Source organism: Octopus sinensis, linkage group LG26 (genome assembly GCF_006345805.1).
Source record: "Octopus sinensis linkage group LG26, ASM634580v1, whole genome shotgun sequence".
In the NCBI taxonomy this organism is placed as follows: domain Eukaryota; kingdom Metazoa; phylum Mollusca; class Cephalopoda; order Octopoda; family Octopodidae; genus Octopus; species Octopus sinensis.
The window spans coordinates 24,753,393-24,772,968 of record NC_043022.1 but is presented as its reverse complement, the minus strand read 5'-3'; the positions used below and the strand labels follow the sequence as shown (position 1 = coordinate 24,772,968).

At 35.6% G+C, this 19,576-nt stretch overlaps 1 protein-coding gene across 2 annotated transcripts in view; it reads left to right on the top strand.

Annotated features, from left to right (window-relative positions):
* The first annotated feature begins 2,332 nt into the window (after positions 1–2,332).
* Positions 2,333–19,576, top strand: part of LOC115224709 (putative uncharacterized protein DDB_G0277255) — a 430,967-nt gene continuing 413,723 nt past the window's right edge. For both annotated transcript variants that reach the window (XR_005003931.1, XM_036513662.1), the window contains exon 1: positions 2,333–3,420. Coding sequence is in view for 1 of the 2 variants with exons in the window: in XM_036513662.1 (XP_036369555.1) it covers positions 2,923–3,420 (498 nt within the window). In the remaining variant the exon portion in view is untranslated. The remainder of the gene's footprint in view (positions 3,421–19,576) is intronic.

The following is a 19,576-nucleotide window of genomic DNA, read 5'->3' as shown; positions in this document are numbered from 1 at the left end:
AGCGATGTGTAGCAACATCTGATAGCCTGGTCAGTCACGGTGATATATATATGAATATATATGAATGTATGTGTATGTGTATATATGCAAATATTATCATATGCATTATACGCACATACAAACACACAAATTTATATTTAAGAAACATATATATATATGTTATCAATCTACCTATCTGAATACACACACACATACATACATATATCTACATACATATTTATGCATGTATATATGTGTATACAGATATATACATACGGCTGTGTGAATGTATATATTATGTACATGTATAATGTTTACACACACACATTCATACATAAAGCTCCGTACCGTCTCTTGATCTCTCTTCTATTTCCTTTTATACAACATATTCAGCTGCTCCCTCACTTCATTCTTTCCACTCATCTCTCATTCTGTCACTCAGCTCGAATCCTTCACTCACTCACATACACACTCTCTCTCTCTCTTATCTCACATTGTATTTATTAACATCTCCTACCCACATTTCCCTTTTCTTTTACTCTCATTCAATTACACTCACTAACTCTTATATTTTTCCCTCTTTCTGATTACAACTATTACATTCTGTCTCTCCTTCTCCCTCTACAGCTAAGTATCTGTCTTCCTCTTCTCTACCACTCACTTTATCACTCGCACTCAATCTTTCTTCAATATTCGTCCATTTTTTTCTCTCTCACTCTCATACTCTTTCTTAAGCATCACTCTTTTCTACAGTATACCGTTTTTCTTAAATAACACGTTTTACTATGCACACATCTAGATGTAAATAGGCATATACATACGTATATTTACTCAAACATTGAAAGCTACATATTATATAAATATATATATATATATGGTACTTGACAACACTATCTCTTTTTATTAAGTACTCTTTCTACATTATTATGTCTTTCCATCCATATCTATTAGCTATTGCTCTTTCTATTCGACCCATCTAAATCTCCCTCTAAATTAAGTATTACGCTTTCTACACTGACGTCTATTCTCTGTATGAAGTATAATTATTTCTATAAGATCGCTCTGGCTTTTCTCTCTCTCTCTCTCTCTCTATATATATATATATATATCATCTTTCTCTTGTCCCCCTCTCTATGAAACATTACGTTTGCTACACGATTTCTCCCGCTCCCCTCTATAAAAACGTCCCTATTTCTATACTATCTCTCCTCTCTATTAAGCGCTTAACTCTTTTTACACAATACTCTCGTTCCCTCCATACTATAATATATATATATATATGTAAATACAACACACACACATATGCATATGTACATACACATATGTATATAAATATATATATATATTTATATATATGTATGTATGTATGTATTGTTATCGTTCCTCCACAGTCTATATACGAAACTATTACTCTTTCTATCGACATTATCAACCTCTCTGTAATAAAATAAACCGTCTTTCTTCCAGATCATCTCTTCGTTATATTAAATAAATATTAAATAAATACCCCTTCCTCTCTCTCTTTCTTGCTACACTAGTTTCCTCTCCGACTATCTTTCATTCCCCATCTGTATGTATATCTACACTATCTCTTATTCCCCTCTCTCTTTATCTATCTATGCCTCTCTCAATCTTCCTCTCCCAGTTACATTTCCTACTCTTTCTTTTACCGACTCCCATTGTGTATCTATACTCTTACCCCATCTGTCTCTCGCTCATTCTCTCTCACTCCAGTTAGTTTCCAGCACGTTGAGTTCTCCCACTAGTTTAGTTGGCGTGTAAAGAAAGAAAGAGACCCCATTTAAACAAGCTTCGAAAGACACTATCTCTCGCAAAAAATACACCACAAATGACAGCAAAGAGAAAGCAAGAGAAGAAAGAAAGCGAAAGAGACCAAAAACGAAACAAACAAATAGAATAAGTATTGAAGTGTATGTAAAGACGGGGGAGAAATTTTCAGGTGCTGCCCGCGGAAGAACATATGTTGAGCTTAATTGCGTTGTGCGGCCATCTTGCCACCACTCTCCGCCATTTGATCAGTCGCTCGCTCGCTCGGCCAGGATCTGCTGCTATTAGATGAGATTTTGCCCGGTTTCTTTACCTACATTTTTATCCACGGATAACCTTACCGGGATTTTACTTTCTAAAGGAGTACTTTTTATTGAAATCGGCCCGAGGGAATTCATTCTAAATGTCGGGATTTCGGTGTTGCATTCATCGGTTTGAGTGAGTAGTAGAAGAGCGGGAGAGAGAGTGAGAGAGAGTGGGTGAGTGAGTACGAAAGAAAGAAAGAAAGGGTGTGAGTGAGTGAGTGAAAGTGAGTGAGTAAGAGGGAGTGAGTGAGAGTGTGAAAGAGAGAGAGATAGACAAACAGCAAAAAAAAAAAAATACATATAATATATATATAAGATCGTGTGAGTGTGAGTGAAAGTGCAAAACGAAAGAAAAAAAGAAAAGCATAAAGGAAAAAAAAAAAAAAGAAATTGTTCTGTAATTCTCAGCCACTCTTTTATTTCTCGAATTCCTTACACCACCATCTTCGGATTATTATTATTACCAATACTACTACTACCACCAGCACCATTATTATTACTACTACTTCTACTACTATTATTATTAATATCATCATCGTCTCCGTTGTTGTTGTGTTGTTCGGTCGGGTTATTCCGGCCGCCTCCGCCACTCACTCATACTCCACATACACACATTCTATCCGCTGTCTCCTGCCGAAGTATATATATATATATTATATCTATATATATACATACATCCATATAAATATATATTATATATATAAATACATACACACACATACACAGAAGTAAGTTATCATTTTTATTATTTTTTTTTCCTTCAGATCATCGTTATTATTATTATTATTATTATCATCATCATCATCAAATCGTCATCATCATTGTAAAATCCAAAGAAAGTTGAATTTCAATGGAATCGAAGGAGTCTAAGGCCCAGCAACGCACGCAAAGAAACAGGCGCCGTATGGTGAGAGGTCAGCAGCAACTGCAGGAGAAACAACACCAGGCGGCCCCGATGGCGGCGGCTACGGCGGCGGCAACGGCGGCGGGAGGCAGCGGCGGCGAGGACGACGATGACGGCGCGGCCGCGGCGGACGACGAGTGTCCAGCCAGAACCAGCAAGGATAGCAATAATAGCCACAACAACAACAACAACAACAATAACAACAGCAACAACAACAACAGTAATAATAGCAACAACAATAATAATGCTAATAATAATAATAATAATAATACTAATAATAATACCACTACTAATAATAATAATAGTAATAATAATAATAATAAGTCAAAACCGAAACCACCTCCGCCGTCCCAGCGCCGGAGGCGAACCAGTTCCAATTCATTTGACGAGGATATTATTGATGGATTTGCCATCATCAGCTTCAAAACACTTCAGGATATGGAGGTAAGGGAACCTTTCTATATATTTTCTTTTCATGTGTTTGTTGTATGGGTTTAAGTTTGTATATATAATATGGTTTTTTTTCTGTATGTTCTCTGTATGTGCTGGGTTTTTGTTTTTGGAAGTTGAGCTATTTTACTCCCATCGAGGGACACACACGTGTGTGTGTGTGTCTGTATGTGTAATGTGTTCGTATGTGTGTGATGTTTGTGCAAAGACTTTTGAATCTGTGTCTGTTGACGATCATTGTAGTCAACTACTATATCTGTATATTTGTATGTACCTATCTGTGTGTGTATGTATGTATATATATATATATACATCTGTACATCACCCCCAATACTTCTAACATATACATACATATATAACAAAGTTGAGTTGTAAGGTACATATATATATAAGGTATATATATATACATACACACACACATATTATATATATATACATTTGTGCATCACCCCCAATACTTCTAACATATATATACATATATAACAAAGTGGAGTTGTAAGGTATATATATTAAGGTATATATATATATATATATATATATAATACACTTACATACACCGATCTGAGTTCATATTTTTGTGGATGTCTGTACATTTGCTTATCCGAGTGTTTACCTACCTACCTATCTAGCTAGTTAACTACTTAGGTAGACTATATGAATACCTAGCCAGCCAATTTGTCCTTTCATTTCATATGCCAGTCAATGGCTATGTAGCTAAACTACCATCCAGTTAGTTACCTAGCCTGCAATGAACCAATTTATCTGAGTATATGGCTAGCCAAGTATTCCATCTACCTTATATTAATAGCTAACTAGCCTTGGAAGTTGCTGACTAGCACGTTATCTACCATTATTATATAAAGAGTTTTGAATAATACCAATTGATCGGTGTATCTGGCTAACTAGTTAGTTAGCTATGCCGCGATTTGTCTAGGTATCTAGCAGGCTTGATGTCTAACTATTTAGCATGCTGTCTATCTAATTAGCTAGTCAGTTATCCATTCATCTCAATTATCTATCGATAGCTATCTGCCAATATTATGGGGGGGGGGTATCAAACCAGAGCAGATCATCTCATCAAGCTCTTAGCCTGCTAACTAGCTACCTACCTACCTAGCTAGCTACCTAGCCTACTATCTACCAATTAATCTGGGTATCGAGCTAGCAGAGTTTTATCCTCCACCTAACAACAGACAACTAGCCTGGTAGCTAGCTTGCAAGACTACTATATGCCAATCTGACAGGGTACCAACTTGGCTAAGATATCCATTCATCTCGCTTATGTGTGAATCTGAATACATGTCAATTTTCCTGCTTTAAATCTTCACATTTTCTATATCTGTCTGCCCCTCTCTTGTCTATATAAACACATGTACTTAGATGTGTATATATATGCGGTCGTTTCTTTAATGTATAGCTAGCATACTAAACCACATAATCGTTTATATCTAGGTCTGTGAGACAGTATGGCGATGTATATATATGTGATATATGTGTGTATACACGCTAATACACTCGGTTCTGTATATACACAACGCGATAGAAACACTGACAAATAACACACAGAGGTATATGTCTGAATATGTGTACGCACACAATCACCTACTAAGAGTGTGGTGTGATATACACACACCCAACTATATGGATGAAGAAATGGTGTTGTGTGGTATAATGGACGGGTATGGTGTGTGTATAATATTGTGTTGCATAAAACTCGGTTCCTCTCTCTTTCACATATACACACGTGCGTATAAAGTGTATAAACATACTTAGATCTGTAAAATATATATATATATACACACATACAGAGAGAGGGAGGATAGTATATACGATCTTCTTTTCTCACGCTCCATGTAGTCTCTATGCATATGAATTGGTACGTGTGTGTGTGTATGTATATATATTTATACATACATACGCACACTTATATCGATACATGTATATTTATAGATGTATGTTTATTTACATATGTATACTTATGTTCATGTGCGTATATAGATGTGTATGTATTATATACATATCTATAAGTACAAATAACTATAGATGTATAGGTCTATATATAGCTTTATAGATGTATATGTATCTCTCTCTCTCTCTCATATATATATATATTTATATATATATGATATATATAGATATATAATATATATATATATATGTATATGTATATATCTATTATGCCTATCTGAGTATGTGTGTGTATCTGGTGTATGTACTGGATACAATATAATATTTATATATATAGCTATATATATATATAGATCTAGATAGGGATATATAACGGGGGTGTGTGCGGTACATAGGCTTTTGAATACATAAGTGCTTATGTATACATGCGTAATGAATACAGATCACCTACATATGTATGCACAACATTTATACACGTGAATATATATGATGCTATATGTGAATATATGCATCGATTTATTAGTTATATATATAGATATATATATATATATATATATATTATATATATATATACTCTATCCCACCCCCTCTATCTATACATAATGTGTATAATATACATATTATATATATCTATATATATATATATATAATAATATTAGCGTGTGTGTAGGATGTGTATTGGCTGACTCGTTACACCGTTGGACAAAATGTCTTCTAGGATTTAGCCCATCTCTTAACGTTCCTGAATAAAACTAAACTTCACTTAGCTTTTCAACCCGCCAAAATCGATAAAATCGAGTACTGTGGCTTGTATGTACGACTAAGCCCCTCAAAATTTCACACCATGTGCCTAAATTAAAACCATAGTTATATATATATATATATATATATTATATACACACACACACAGAGTATAATGTGTATGAATATGTATATATGTATAGTATAAATGTATGTGCATGACGTATAGTATAGGTATATCTATGTATAATATAAATGTGTGCCATATATATATATATATAATATATATATATATATATATATATATATAAATACACACATGTTGATATGTATAGGTATATATATATATATTATATATATATATATATATATATATATATCTATATATATATATAAAGTTAATCCAAAGAAGAAAGAAAACACAAAAAAACGTGAGGACGTGGAACAAATAAAGTATATTGGACGCTCAGGAAAGAAGGGAAGAAGGAGGGTTTAACGTTTCGAGCGGAGCTCTTCGTCGGAAACATAGGAGAAGGGAAGACAGAGGAAAAAAAATCGCCAACGGTACACACGAGGTCAATACTTACTGGCTTGGGTGTGGGGTTCAAAATTTCTCTTCCCGACTCCATGGCTATAGGATAAATTAAGTCCAACCGTGCAAGCACCTTAGATAAGACGACCTCAACCAATTAAAACCTTATTAGTAGTGATCGTAAAGGGACATTGGTAAAAACCTTGTTACATATATATATATCTATACCTATAAATATATACACATCAGTCATTAGACTGTGGTCATGCTGGGGCACTTGCCTTGAAGGGTTTAGTCAAACAATTCGAACCCAATACTTTTTCTCTCTCTCTTTTTTTTAAAGCCTGGTACTTATTCTGCCGATCTCTTTTTGATGAACCACTAACTAGGTTTAGGGAACGTAAACAAACCAACACCGGTTGTCAAGAGTTGTTGGTAGGGACAAATAGAAACACACACACACATAGATGTGCATACATAGCTATATATGATGAGCTTCCTTCAATTTCCATCTACTAAATCCACTCACAAGGTTTTACTAGACCTGGAAGGCTGTAGTCGAAGACATTGGCCTAAAGCGCAGCACCGTGGGACTGAACCTGAGACTGCATAGTTGGGGGACACGAGGTGAAGGTTTGTTTACATTTACATTTCTGACAATCACTGAGCTACACATATATGGTGACATTTTTGTCATTTCCTTTGTATATGGCTTTGCTTCATCAGAGAAATCAGAGAGTCTTTATCTGAGAGACAGGTAAAGGTTTAGTGGTGTTGGGATTGACATCCGGCTGTCTAAGAACATTGCAATGATTTATCCATGTAACTTATACTAGCAAGGTGTATATATATATATATATATATATATATATATATGCAAGCACACACACATATAATGCAGGAATGGCAATGTGCTTAAGAAGTTCATATTGCAATCACTTGATTTTGGGTTTAAGTCTGGCAGCTTGGGCAAGTGTCTTCAACTTAAGATTCAGACTGATCAAAACCTTGAGTGGATTTGGTAGACAAACTAAAAGAAACCTAACACACACAATATACATATACATATACAGCATCTCAAGACAAAATCCAATGTTGTGGCTTTCTTAAGTATATCCACATTAAGTATGACTGACAGATTGCTATTCTAAACTGCTACTGCTTCTGTTGCTAATAATGAAAATAAATGTGTCTCCTTGTCTTCACTGCATAGTGTCCTTCGTTTCCGATCTTCCATGAAAGCATGTCTGGCCGTGGGGAAATGAAGTAGATTCTTGGAATAGGTGAGGTTTGCTGACAGGCATAACATCTGCCTGTGGAAAATCTACCTCAATGAATTCTGTTTAACCCATGCTAGCATGGATATGTGGATGTTAAAATGTTCCTGATGAGATATGTACATATATTCATATCTACCTATCTATATGTGTGTCTAGGTATAGCTGTGTTGTTAAGAGCATTGTGCAGCCACCTGGTTTTGGGTTCAATCTCACTTTATGGCACTTTGGACAAGTGCTTTTCACGATAACCTCTAGCTGACCAAAACCTTATGAGTAGATTTGGTAGATTGAGATTGGAAGAAGCCCATTGTGTATGTGTATATATCTTCTATGTTATATTTGTTTCAATCATTAGACTGTGGCCATGCTGGGGTACCAGCTTGAAGAATTTTAGTCGAACTAAAGCCTGGTACTTATTCTGTTGGTTTCTTTTGCAGAACTGCTAAGTTACAAGGATGTGAATACACCACTTTTGGTTGTCAAGCAGTGGTGGTGGACAAACACAGGCACAAGGACACAGTTTTAGTTTCCATCTACCAAATCCATTCACTTGGTCGACCTGAGGCTATAGTAGAAGACACTTGCCCTAGGTGTCACACAATGGGACTGAACCCAGAACCATGTATTTGGGAAGCAAACCTCTTACCACACAGCCATGCCTGTGCCTGTTAGCGTGCCAGGCGAAATGCTTAGCGGTATTTCGTCTGTCGTTACGTTCTGAGTTCAAATTCCGCCGAGGTCAACTTTGCCTTTCATCCTTTCGGGGTCGATAAATAAAGTACCAGTTTCGCACTGGAGGGGGATATAATTGACTCAATCCTTTCGTCTGTCCTTGTTTGTCCCCTCTATGTTTAGCCCCTTCTGGGCAGTAAAGAAATATATATATATATGTGTGTGTGTGTATAAATCTGTATTTGCATCTCCTCCTCTTTACAACCTGGGCTAATTGTAACACAAGTGGAACCGTCATTTCGGTACTGTTGCTTGTTGCAGTTGTGCTGTTTGTGACTGAAGAACAAAGAGAAATATTACCTTGCTGAGGAACAGTTGAGTGTTGGTGAGAGGAAGAGCATCCGCCTGTAGAATATGTTTCATTGAGTTGTTTAGCATGTATTGCAATCATGGAAGAGTGTCTGTTAAAATGATGATGATAATTGAATGTATATATGTGTGTATGTATATATATATATATATATGTGTGTGTGTGTGTTGTTATATGTAAAAGTTGTAATACTTGCGTTACCACATAGCAGGATGTAATAGAAAACCAAACAGTTGGGAGGTGAACTTAAACACAGCCATATCTATATCAATTTGAGATGTGCATGTGTGTGTATATGTGTATCTATGCACATATGTACATATGTTATCATTTCAAAACCCACTTTTCCATGTTTGTATGGATGGGATGGAGTTTAATGCAGCAGATTTTTTCTGTAGACAAATGTCCCTCATGTCACCGACCCTCACCTGTTTCCAAGCAAGGTAATATTTTTTTGCTGCCAGACATGATTTCACAGAATACTGGAAATAGACGACACTCCTTGTGTAATAGTGAAACTAACTCACTCACAACTGTCTTGCGATGTCAAGACAAGAACACACAAATCTCCACTCACATATACATAATTCACATTTATGCTTGTGTCTCTCTCTATATATATATATATATATATATATCATCATCGTTTAACGTCTGTTTTCCGCGCTAGCACGGATTGGACGGTTCGACCCGGGTCTGGGAAGCCAGGAGGTTGCACCAGGCTCCAGTCTAATCTGGCAGTGTTTCTACAGCTGGATGCCCTTCCTAACGCCGACCACTCCGCGAGTGTAGTGGGTGCTTTTTACGTGCCACCACCACAGGTGCCAGGGGAGTCTGGCTGTGGCCACGATCGGTTGTCGCTTTTACCGTGCCACCAGCATGAAAGCTAGTCAAGGCGGCACTGGCATCGGCCACGTTCGGATGGTGCTTTTTACGTGCCACCGGCACAGAAGCCAGTCGAGGCAGCACTGGCATATATATATATATATCTTATTTCTTCCATCTTTTTACTTGATTCAGTTATCAGACTGTGGTCATGCTGGAGCTCTGCAATGCGTTTTATTCGAACATATCAATCCCAATACTTTTATTCTTTCATTCTGTTTTGCTGAACTGCTAAGTTATGGGGGTGTAAACAGACCAACACCAGGTGTTAAGCGGTGGTGGAGGACAAACTCATACACAAGGACACATAAATACATATACATATGTATATACAATGGTCTTCTTTCAATTTCCATCTACCAAATTCACTTTGGACAGCCCAAAACTATAGTAGAAGATGTTTGCCAAGGTGCTACCAGTGGGATTGAACCATGAACCATATGGTTAGGAAGCAAACTTCTTACCACACAGCCATGCCTGCACCTACACACTTATATATGAATGGGTGCAGGTGTAGCTGTGTGGTTAAAAGGCTTGTTTTCCAGTGATATGGTCTAGGGGTTCAGTTCTACTGCACAGTACCTTGGGCAAGTATCTTTTGCAATAATCCCCTGGCCTTGTAAATGGACTTGGTAGATGGAATTGAAAGAAGCACATTGTGTATGTGTGTGTGTGTGTGTACATCGTGGCCATACAAGTGATGTTTGTTTACAGTCTTCTGTGAAAAATATCTCTAACCATGGGGAAGTATTACCTTGTTGGGAAACAGGTGTAAGTTGGCAACAGGAAAGGCTCCAGGCCATAGAAAATCTGTCTAACAATTTCTGTCTGACTCATGCAAGCAAGCGGACTTTAATGATGATTATACATGCACACACGCACACACATGTATATCTATTTCTTTATTACCCACAAGGAGCTAAACATAGAGGGAACAAACAAGGACAGACATAGGTATTAAGTCAATTACATAGACCCCAGTGTGTAACTGGTACTTAATTTATCGACCCCGAAAGGATGAAAAGCAAAGTCGACCTTGGCGGAATTCAAACTCAGAACGTAGCGGCAGATGAAATACGGCTATGCATTTTGCCCGGCGTGCTAACATTTCTGCCAGCTTGCTGCCTTATAAAAATCAAAATTTTTTTACAGAAAGCAACGATCTCTCTCAGAAACATAAATTGTACCTTTTAATTTCTAAAACAGAAATGCCGTTCCCATGCCGGGAATCGAACCCGGGCCGCCTGGGTGAAAGCCAGGAATCCTGATGATACACACATGTATATCATCATCATCACTTAACATCTGTCTTCATGCTGATTTAGGTTAAGCTGTTTGATAGAATCCAACTAGCCAGAGGACTACACGAAGCACCAGTGTCTGCTTTGGTGTAGTTTCACTGACTGGATGTCCTTCCTAATGCCAAATACTTCACAGGTTGTACTGCGTCCCTTTTTATGTGACACTATTGGGTTTGGAATGTAACTTGTAAGACAAAAGAAAGAAAAGCCTTCTCAACCGAGCATGGTTGTTGTAGAAGCAGGGTGGCTTTATGTCAGATGTTGAGAGACTAAGATATGATTGAAGGACAAGAACAAGTGTCTTGTTATAGAAGAAATAGGTAGCTTACTTTATATCATAGGAATGAGTATTTCTTCTGGTTTTACATTTCTGAGTTCAAATTCTGTCACGGTTGACTTTGCCTTTCATCCTTTCAGGGGATAAAATTGACTAGCCCCCTTCCCAAATATTTCAGGCCTTGTACATCATCATCATCATCATCATACGTCTGTTTTCCATGCTAGCATGGGTTGGACGGTTTGGATTGAGGGCTGGCGAACCAGTTGGCTGCACCAGGCTCCAGTCTTGATCTGGCAGAGTTTCTACAGCTGGATGCCCTTCCTAACGCCAACCACTCTGAGTGTAGTGGGTGCTTTTTACATGCCACCTGCACGGGGCCAGTCAGGCAGTACTGGCAATGACCTCGCTCGAATCTTTTTACACGTGCCACCGACACAGGTGCCAGTGAAGCGACTGCTCTGGTACTTATAGCAGAATTATATGAGACTGTGTGGGAGTAGCTGGAAAGAAGATAAACCAAGATAATATTTCCTTATGGCTAAGCAGGGAACTGACATTGTTTGTGTGACATTCGTTTACAACCATCTTAGAAATTATTCATACATGTACCTGACAAGATTCTTTCGTTTTATATTTACGAAATCCAATCACAAGGTCTTGGTCATTTTGGGGCTTTGCCAGAAGTGACTTGCCCAAGATGCTGCAAAATGGAACTGAACCGGAAACCACTTGGTTGGGAGCAAAATGACCAAGATTCTTAAGTACACTGCCATGCTTGCATCTACTGATACATGCACACGCAGAATATATATATATATAATATATATATATATATATATATATCTATATATATATATATAATACATAATAATATATATGGTCAGTAAATAATGTGAGAGTATATATATGTGGAGGCACATGGTTTAGTGGTTAGGGTGTCAGCACCACGGTCGTAAGATTGTGGTTTCCATCCCTGGACCAGGTGACGCGTTATGTTCTTGAGCAAAACACTTCATTTCACGTTGCTCCAGTCCACTCAGCTGGCAAAAATAAGTAACGCTGTGATGGACTGGGGAACACATAGCCAGAGAAACCGGGCCCGTGAACCTGGCTAGGCTTTAAAAGGGCGCATTTATATTATTATATGTATATATATATATATATATATATATATATTATATATAGATATAAATTATATGTGTGTGTGTGGTATATAATGTATATGTGATACATATGTATTTGTATAGATATGTAATATACATATATAATTATCTTTGGATCTAAACATATGCAATGTGGTCATCATTCTGTGTCTATATATATGTGTGTATATGCATATATGTAATACATACATTTTGAAATGTGCTCCACTGGCCACTAGTTGATTTCGGTTAGCTCTTTTGCATTTCATTATGCAAATTAGGTAGGTCATATGTGCTGTCCTCATTTTTGTACGTCTCAAGTGTCTCATCAACTGAAGTAGGAGAACTGCTGTACAGATGAAAATGCCCACAGTTGTCTTCTTGTCTCCAGACAATTAGGCTTTCTTTTTCCCTTATGGCATATCAGTTTTAATTCCTGAGATTACATTTCTTTATTCGGTGTAGTTTCCAGTTGCCACCAAAAGACTGCTATGTTTTCTCTGGAAGCATAAATCATCAGCAAGCAGGAGAGCTGCACCAGGTTCCAGTCTGATTTGGTTTGGTTTCTACAGCTGGATGACCTTCCTAATGTCAACCACTTTACCGAGTGTGCTGCGTACTTTCTGAGTGGCACGGGTACTTTTACATGGCGTCAGCATGGGTGCTGTTACATATCACTGGTGCAGGGGCTTTTTACATGGTAGCAGCACAGGGCTCAGAGATTTATCTTGTATGTGCCACTGGTCACTTGGGGTTATTTAGACTAGCTTATTTTTCTGCCAGCCATTTATAGATATGTGTCGCTAGAAGCTGGGATCACCAAGCGTAGATTGGCATATTTCAGTCATATTATGCGGAGAGAATCCCTGGAGAAGGACATCATACTCAGAATGGTCAGTGGCAAGAGAGGAAGAGGCCGACCAAGAACCCACTGGCTTGACACCATCAGGAGTGATACCTGAATGGACATGGTCAGTCTGAAGGAAGCGGCCCAGGATAGAACTGACTGGAGGACACTGATCCAACGAGTGACCGAGAGTCGACTTCGACTGTGCGGATAAAGAGAGAGTATGCATATATTTGTCCAAAAATGAGGCAATATGCGTATGGAGTGGAGTGCTCGATATGATTGGCAAATACCAAAAGCCACAAATTCTTCTGAACCAACAAAGCTCAGGCAAGTGATGGATCCTTGCAGTTGTTGTGTGGTATTCAATATTTTGGAAGAGACAATTCAGAAAAACCTGGGAAAGCAATGGGAAGATGATATAGCAAAAGAAGGGCACGAATCTAGGGAAGAATGGAAGTTTATTGCGACAAGCTATTTATAAGAACATCTGTTATATGGTTGAAAAAAGATGTTTATGTGACACCTTGGGCAAGTGTCTCCTATGATAGCTTTGGACTTCTGTTTCAGGTAGCACCTTGGCAAGCGTCTTCTACTATAGCCTCAAGTTGTCCAAAGCCTTGTGAGTGGATTTGGTACATGGAAACTGAAAGAAGCCCATCATATCAAAGAGGAAAAGGATCCCGTCAACTTTAAATGGAGTCTGGATAGATTCCTTCAAGGAATACCAGATAAGCCACCCATAATTGGATACAACTCACTCAACAAAAACTCACTACTTGAATGGACCATAAACAAAACTTGACTTAAACAGGATTTAGATAATCCTATCAGGTGGTGCTATTAAGTTAGACATGGCCTGGACCAATCTTTGGTCGAAACATATCTATATATCTATATATATATATATATATATATATAATAAAGGGAAAGAATAAACAGTCAAAAGGAAGAGGGAGTACAATTTGACCGCCGTTTAATGACCACTACACATGTTTCGATACAACATATATACAGGATTTAAAAAACTATGTGTGTTTGTTTTTGTCTCCTACCACTGCTTGACAGCCAGTGTCGGTGTGTTTATGTCCCTATAACCTAGCAGTTCAGCAAAGGGACTGATAAATTAAGTACCAGACTTAAAGTAAAAGATATAAAAAGATGGATATATATGGGGACATAAACACACCAACACTGGTTGTCAAACAGTGGTAGGAGACAAACGCATAGGTGCAGGAGTGGCTGTGTGGAAAGTAGCTTGCTTACTGACCACATATGGTTCTGGGTTCAGACCCACTGCATGGCACCTTGGGTAAGTGTCTTCTACTTCAACCTCGGTCCTACCAAAGCCTTGTGAGTGTCATATTTAATGATAATTATAGTTTTCCTTTTTTTGGTGATACATTGCTAAACAGCTACCTAATTTAATTATGTGTGTATATATATATATATATGTATATATATGTATGTATATGTGTATATATATATGTATGTATATGTATATATATATATATGTATGTATATGTGTATATGTATATATATATATATGTATGTATATGTGTATATATGTATGTATATGTGTATATGTATATATATATATATGTATGTATATGTGTATATATGTATGTATATATGTATAATGTGTATATATGTATGTATTATATATGTATTTATATATTATGTATATATATAGCTATATATATGTATGTAATATATGTTATCATGTATATATATGTATATGTATATATATGTATATGTATATATATGTATATGTGTATATATATGTATATGTGTATATATATATGTATATGTATATATATGTATATGTGTATATATATGTATATGTATATATATGTATATGTGTATATATATGTATATGTATGTATATATATATATATGTATATATATATACATACACACGCGCGCATACACGTTTCTTTTAACCAAATTCACTCCCAAGTTATTGGGAGTTTCCGTGCAGTGGGACTGAACCCAAAACCACGTGGTTGCAAAGCGGTCTTCCTAACCACACAGCCATGCATGCACGTGTATAAGTGTGTGTGTGTTTACATCGTATATATATATATATATATATATTATGTGTATATGCAATTATTGCGATTTCATCTGTTTGCTTCTATATAAGTATAACTCTTTAAGCAGTAACTTAAGTGTTGAATATTTGTTGTATGGTATAGTGTCTGGTGTATATATATCCCGTATACACAGATGGGCTTTTGTTGGCTTTGTCAAAGAACGGCTACACTAAATTGAAATATATGCATGTATAGATGTGAATATGCATATGTAAACCATGTAGTTATAAGTACTTATACACATACACACACACATATATATGTATGCTATATAAACATAAATTTGTAAATATGCGCTTTCACGTACATACATAAAATTTATGTGTGATTGCCTATGTACACATATATACCCTATTTCTTTATTACCCACAAGGGGCTAAACATAGAGGGGACAAACAAGGATAGGCATAGGAATTAAGTCGATTACGTCGATCCCCAGTGCGTAACTGGTACTTAATTTATCGACCCCGAAAGGATGAAAGGCAAAGTCGACCTCGGCGGAAATTGAACTCAGAACGTACCGTCATATAGAGGTTTGTGGTGCAAACAGGAAAATTATATATATATATATATATATAAGTTTTTATTAATAATGGGCAGAAGTTTTAGTGACTCAGGGTCCGGGAGTTTCGTGTATTGACATTACCAAACACACACACATACCACGCGCACGCGTAATTTTATGCATATATTAATGCATGTGCTAATATAGCTATGTGCATAAACCTGTGTGTATGTAATATACGTGTATATATTCGTAAATATCCGTATATACATGTTTGTGTGTGTGTGTATAGATGTATATTTATACAGAAATGTGTGACTATACACACATACATACACACACACACATATATATATATAATATATTATATATATATTATATATATATATATATAGAATATATATATATATATATATATATTATACCTAAATGTGTTGTGTGTGTGTATGTGTGTATATATATATATATATAATTTATTATACCTAAATGTGTGTGTGTGTGTATATATATATATATATTTATACCTAAATGTGTGTGTGTGTATATATATATATATATTTTTATACCTAAATGTATGTAAATGCATATATATATATATATTTATACCTAAATGTGTGTGTGTGCATATATATATATATTTATACCTAAATGTGTGTGTATGTATATATATATATATATTTATACCTAATGTATGTGTATATATATATGTGTATATCATATATATATAGTATATATATATATATATATAGATATATACCTAAATGTGTATGTGTGTGTGTATATATATATATATATATATATTATACCTAAATGTGTGTGTGTATATATATATATACACACACACAGATACGCACATATACATTATGTACATGTTGTTAGCTGTGTTTATATATAGACGTATAAAGAATAATCTATACTCATGCCTACAGACATCGTCTACACATAATAGCTAGTTCGTGCTTTGTAAATGAATGTTCACTCTTGCCATTCAGTTAGTCTCTCTCTCCCAAACCCATCCTCATGTCCTTTTATTTTCTGTTTGCCATACACACTCACACACGTACGTGTGTGTGTTGATGTGTACTTTTGTGAATATATATATAAATATATGCTCGTATATATTTCTCTGTGTTTATGAATTATATAAACGTTCGTGTGCGCGAGCATATCCGTCTGTGCGTATATATTTATCTGTGTGTGTCTGTGTATTTATCTCTGTGTGTATGCATGTATATTTATGTATGTGTATATACGAGTGGCTATATATGTGTATGTATGTGCGCGCGTATATATGTACTTATATGCGTGTATATAAATGTGTATTTATCTTTATATGCATGTATATTTATGAGTGGGTATATATGTGTATATATGTACTTATATGCGTGTATATAAATGTGTCTGTCTTTATCTCTTTGTGTATGAATATTTATCTGTGTGTATGCGTATGTACGAGTGGGTATATATGTGTATGTATGTGTGTGTGTATATATATGTACTTATATGCATGTATATAAATGTGTGTGAATATTTATCTGTGTATGCATGTATATTTATGTATGTGTATGTACGAGTGGGTATATATTTGTATGTATGTGCGTGTGTATATATGTACGTATATGCGTGTATATGTTAGTTGGTTAGTTAATTATATAAATGTGTATATAGACGTGTATAGAGGTATGTGCATATATATGTTTAAATATATGCGTGTATATATAATGTTTACGTTGTGCATGTGTATATACAAATATATAGACGTAAGCATAATATTTAATTATATACCCACACGTATACTATGCCTGTATACATATGTCTGGTATATTTTTTGGCCTACTTAGCTTTTCCCTTCTCGCCCTGTCTCTTACAGAATACTTGCAGTCTCGTGTGTGTGTATGTATGACCTGTATGTACATACAAGCTTTTCTGTAATTGATGTATATAAAATATATAAACACTCTGTATTGTATGTTTCACTTATACTGTCCTATTTTTCCCCACCCCGTTTTTGTTTCACGGTTTGAAAATATGAAGCACTTTCCGTCTGTCTACATCTGTCTTTCTGTGTGTGTGTGTGTGTATACACACACACATACATACATATGTATATGTATATCGGTAGTATAGTGGTAAGTGTCCCCGCCTGTCACGCGGGAGACCGGAGTTCGATTCCCCGCCGGGGAGGCATGTTACTTTGAATGGCGGTGCCCCAGCATGGCCTCAGCTCGTGAGCTGAAACTAGATAAAATTATAATATATATATAATATATATATAACACGGACATATATACATTATGTATGCATAGACATATTTGTATTCATGTATACTTATAGATGTATATGTATGGTGTATATATATATATATATATATATATAATATATATATATACACACATTATATGCGCGTTTAAGAGACATGCATGTGAATACACACAGGCACACACACACACGTATATAAACATGTGTATATATATGACTTGTGTTATAATGTCAGCATCCTGCTGGGACATGGCACTTGTATGAGTTTCACATCCGTGCTTTTGCTGTTACACACACATCTCACTTATACGTGTGTGTGTGTTTGTTGTGTGTGTCTGTTTGTTGTGTGTGTCTGTTTGTTGTGTGTGTCTCGGGAGTGCTGCGGTCCTCCACATCCACCTTGTTTGCTGGCAACAACAGTGGCAAGTGCAGTAGTATCAACACCCACCATTGTCATCATCAACATAAAACCGTCATCACAAAGAGATCTTATCACTTTGCTGCAGCTGAAGGGAAAAGGCCTTTTCTGTTGTTTAGAACTACAGAAAATAAATATATATATATATATATATTATATAGAATATAATATATATAAATATATATGCATCATTGTACGCACGCACTTACGTCAGTGTTTGTGAATACTCTTAAAATAACACTTATGTGCATGTGTGGTTTTCCATATATATATATTATATATTATATATAATATATATATTATATATATATATATATATTATGCTCATACACATTGTTATATCTTCATATAATACTAAGGCAAAGTAAGAAGACTTATCTAGTATGGTTCAGTCTCTCACACACACACAACAGTGACTCTAACAAGATTAATCTTGTTTCTTTGTGTTTATGTATGGGTGTATACACAAATTTGGAAACACGTAGGCTAAGAATATATATATATTTGTATGTTTGTGTGTGTATATATACGCACATACGCATACATATATATTGTGTGTGTATTTGTTTATATATAGTGTGTTTATATGTGTGTATGTGCATACATATATATATGTATATACATATATATATTGTGTGTATATATATATATATATACATACATATATATTGTGTGTGTGTATATATATATATTGTGTATATATGTATATATACATATAATATATATTGTATGTGTGTGTTTGTGTATGCATATGCGTGTATATAAGCATATGAATGCTGAATTCTGTGTGTGTACCATATTTCAATGTGTGTGTGTGTGTTGCATAGACACATATATGTATATACAAGTATCATTATACATTGTACATTTGAATTCTTGTGATATATATATATTATATATATATACACGCACAC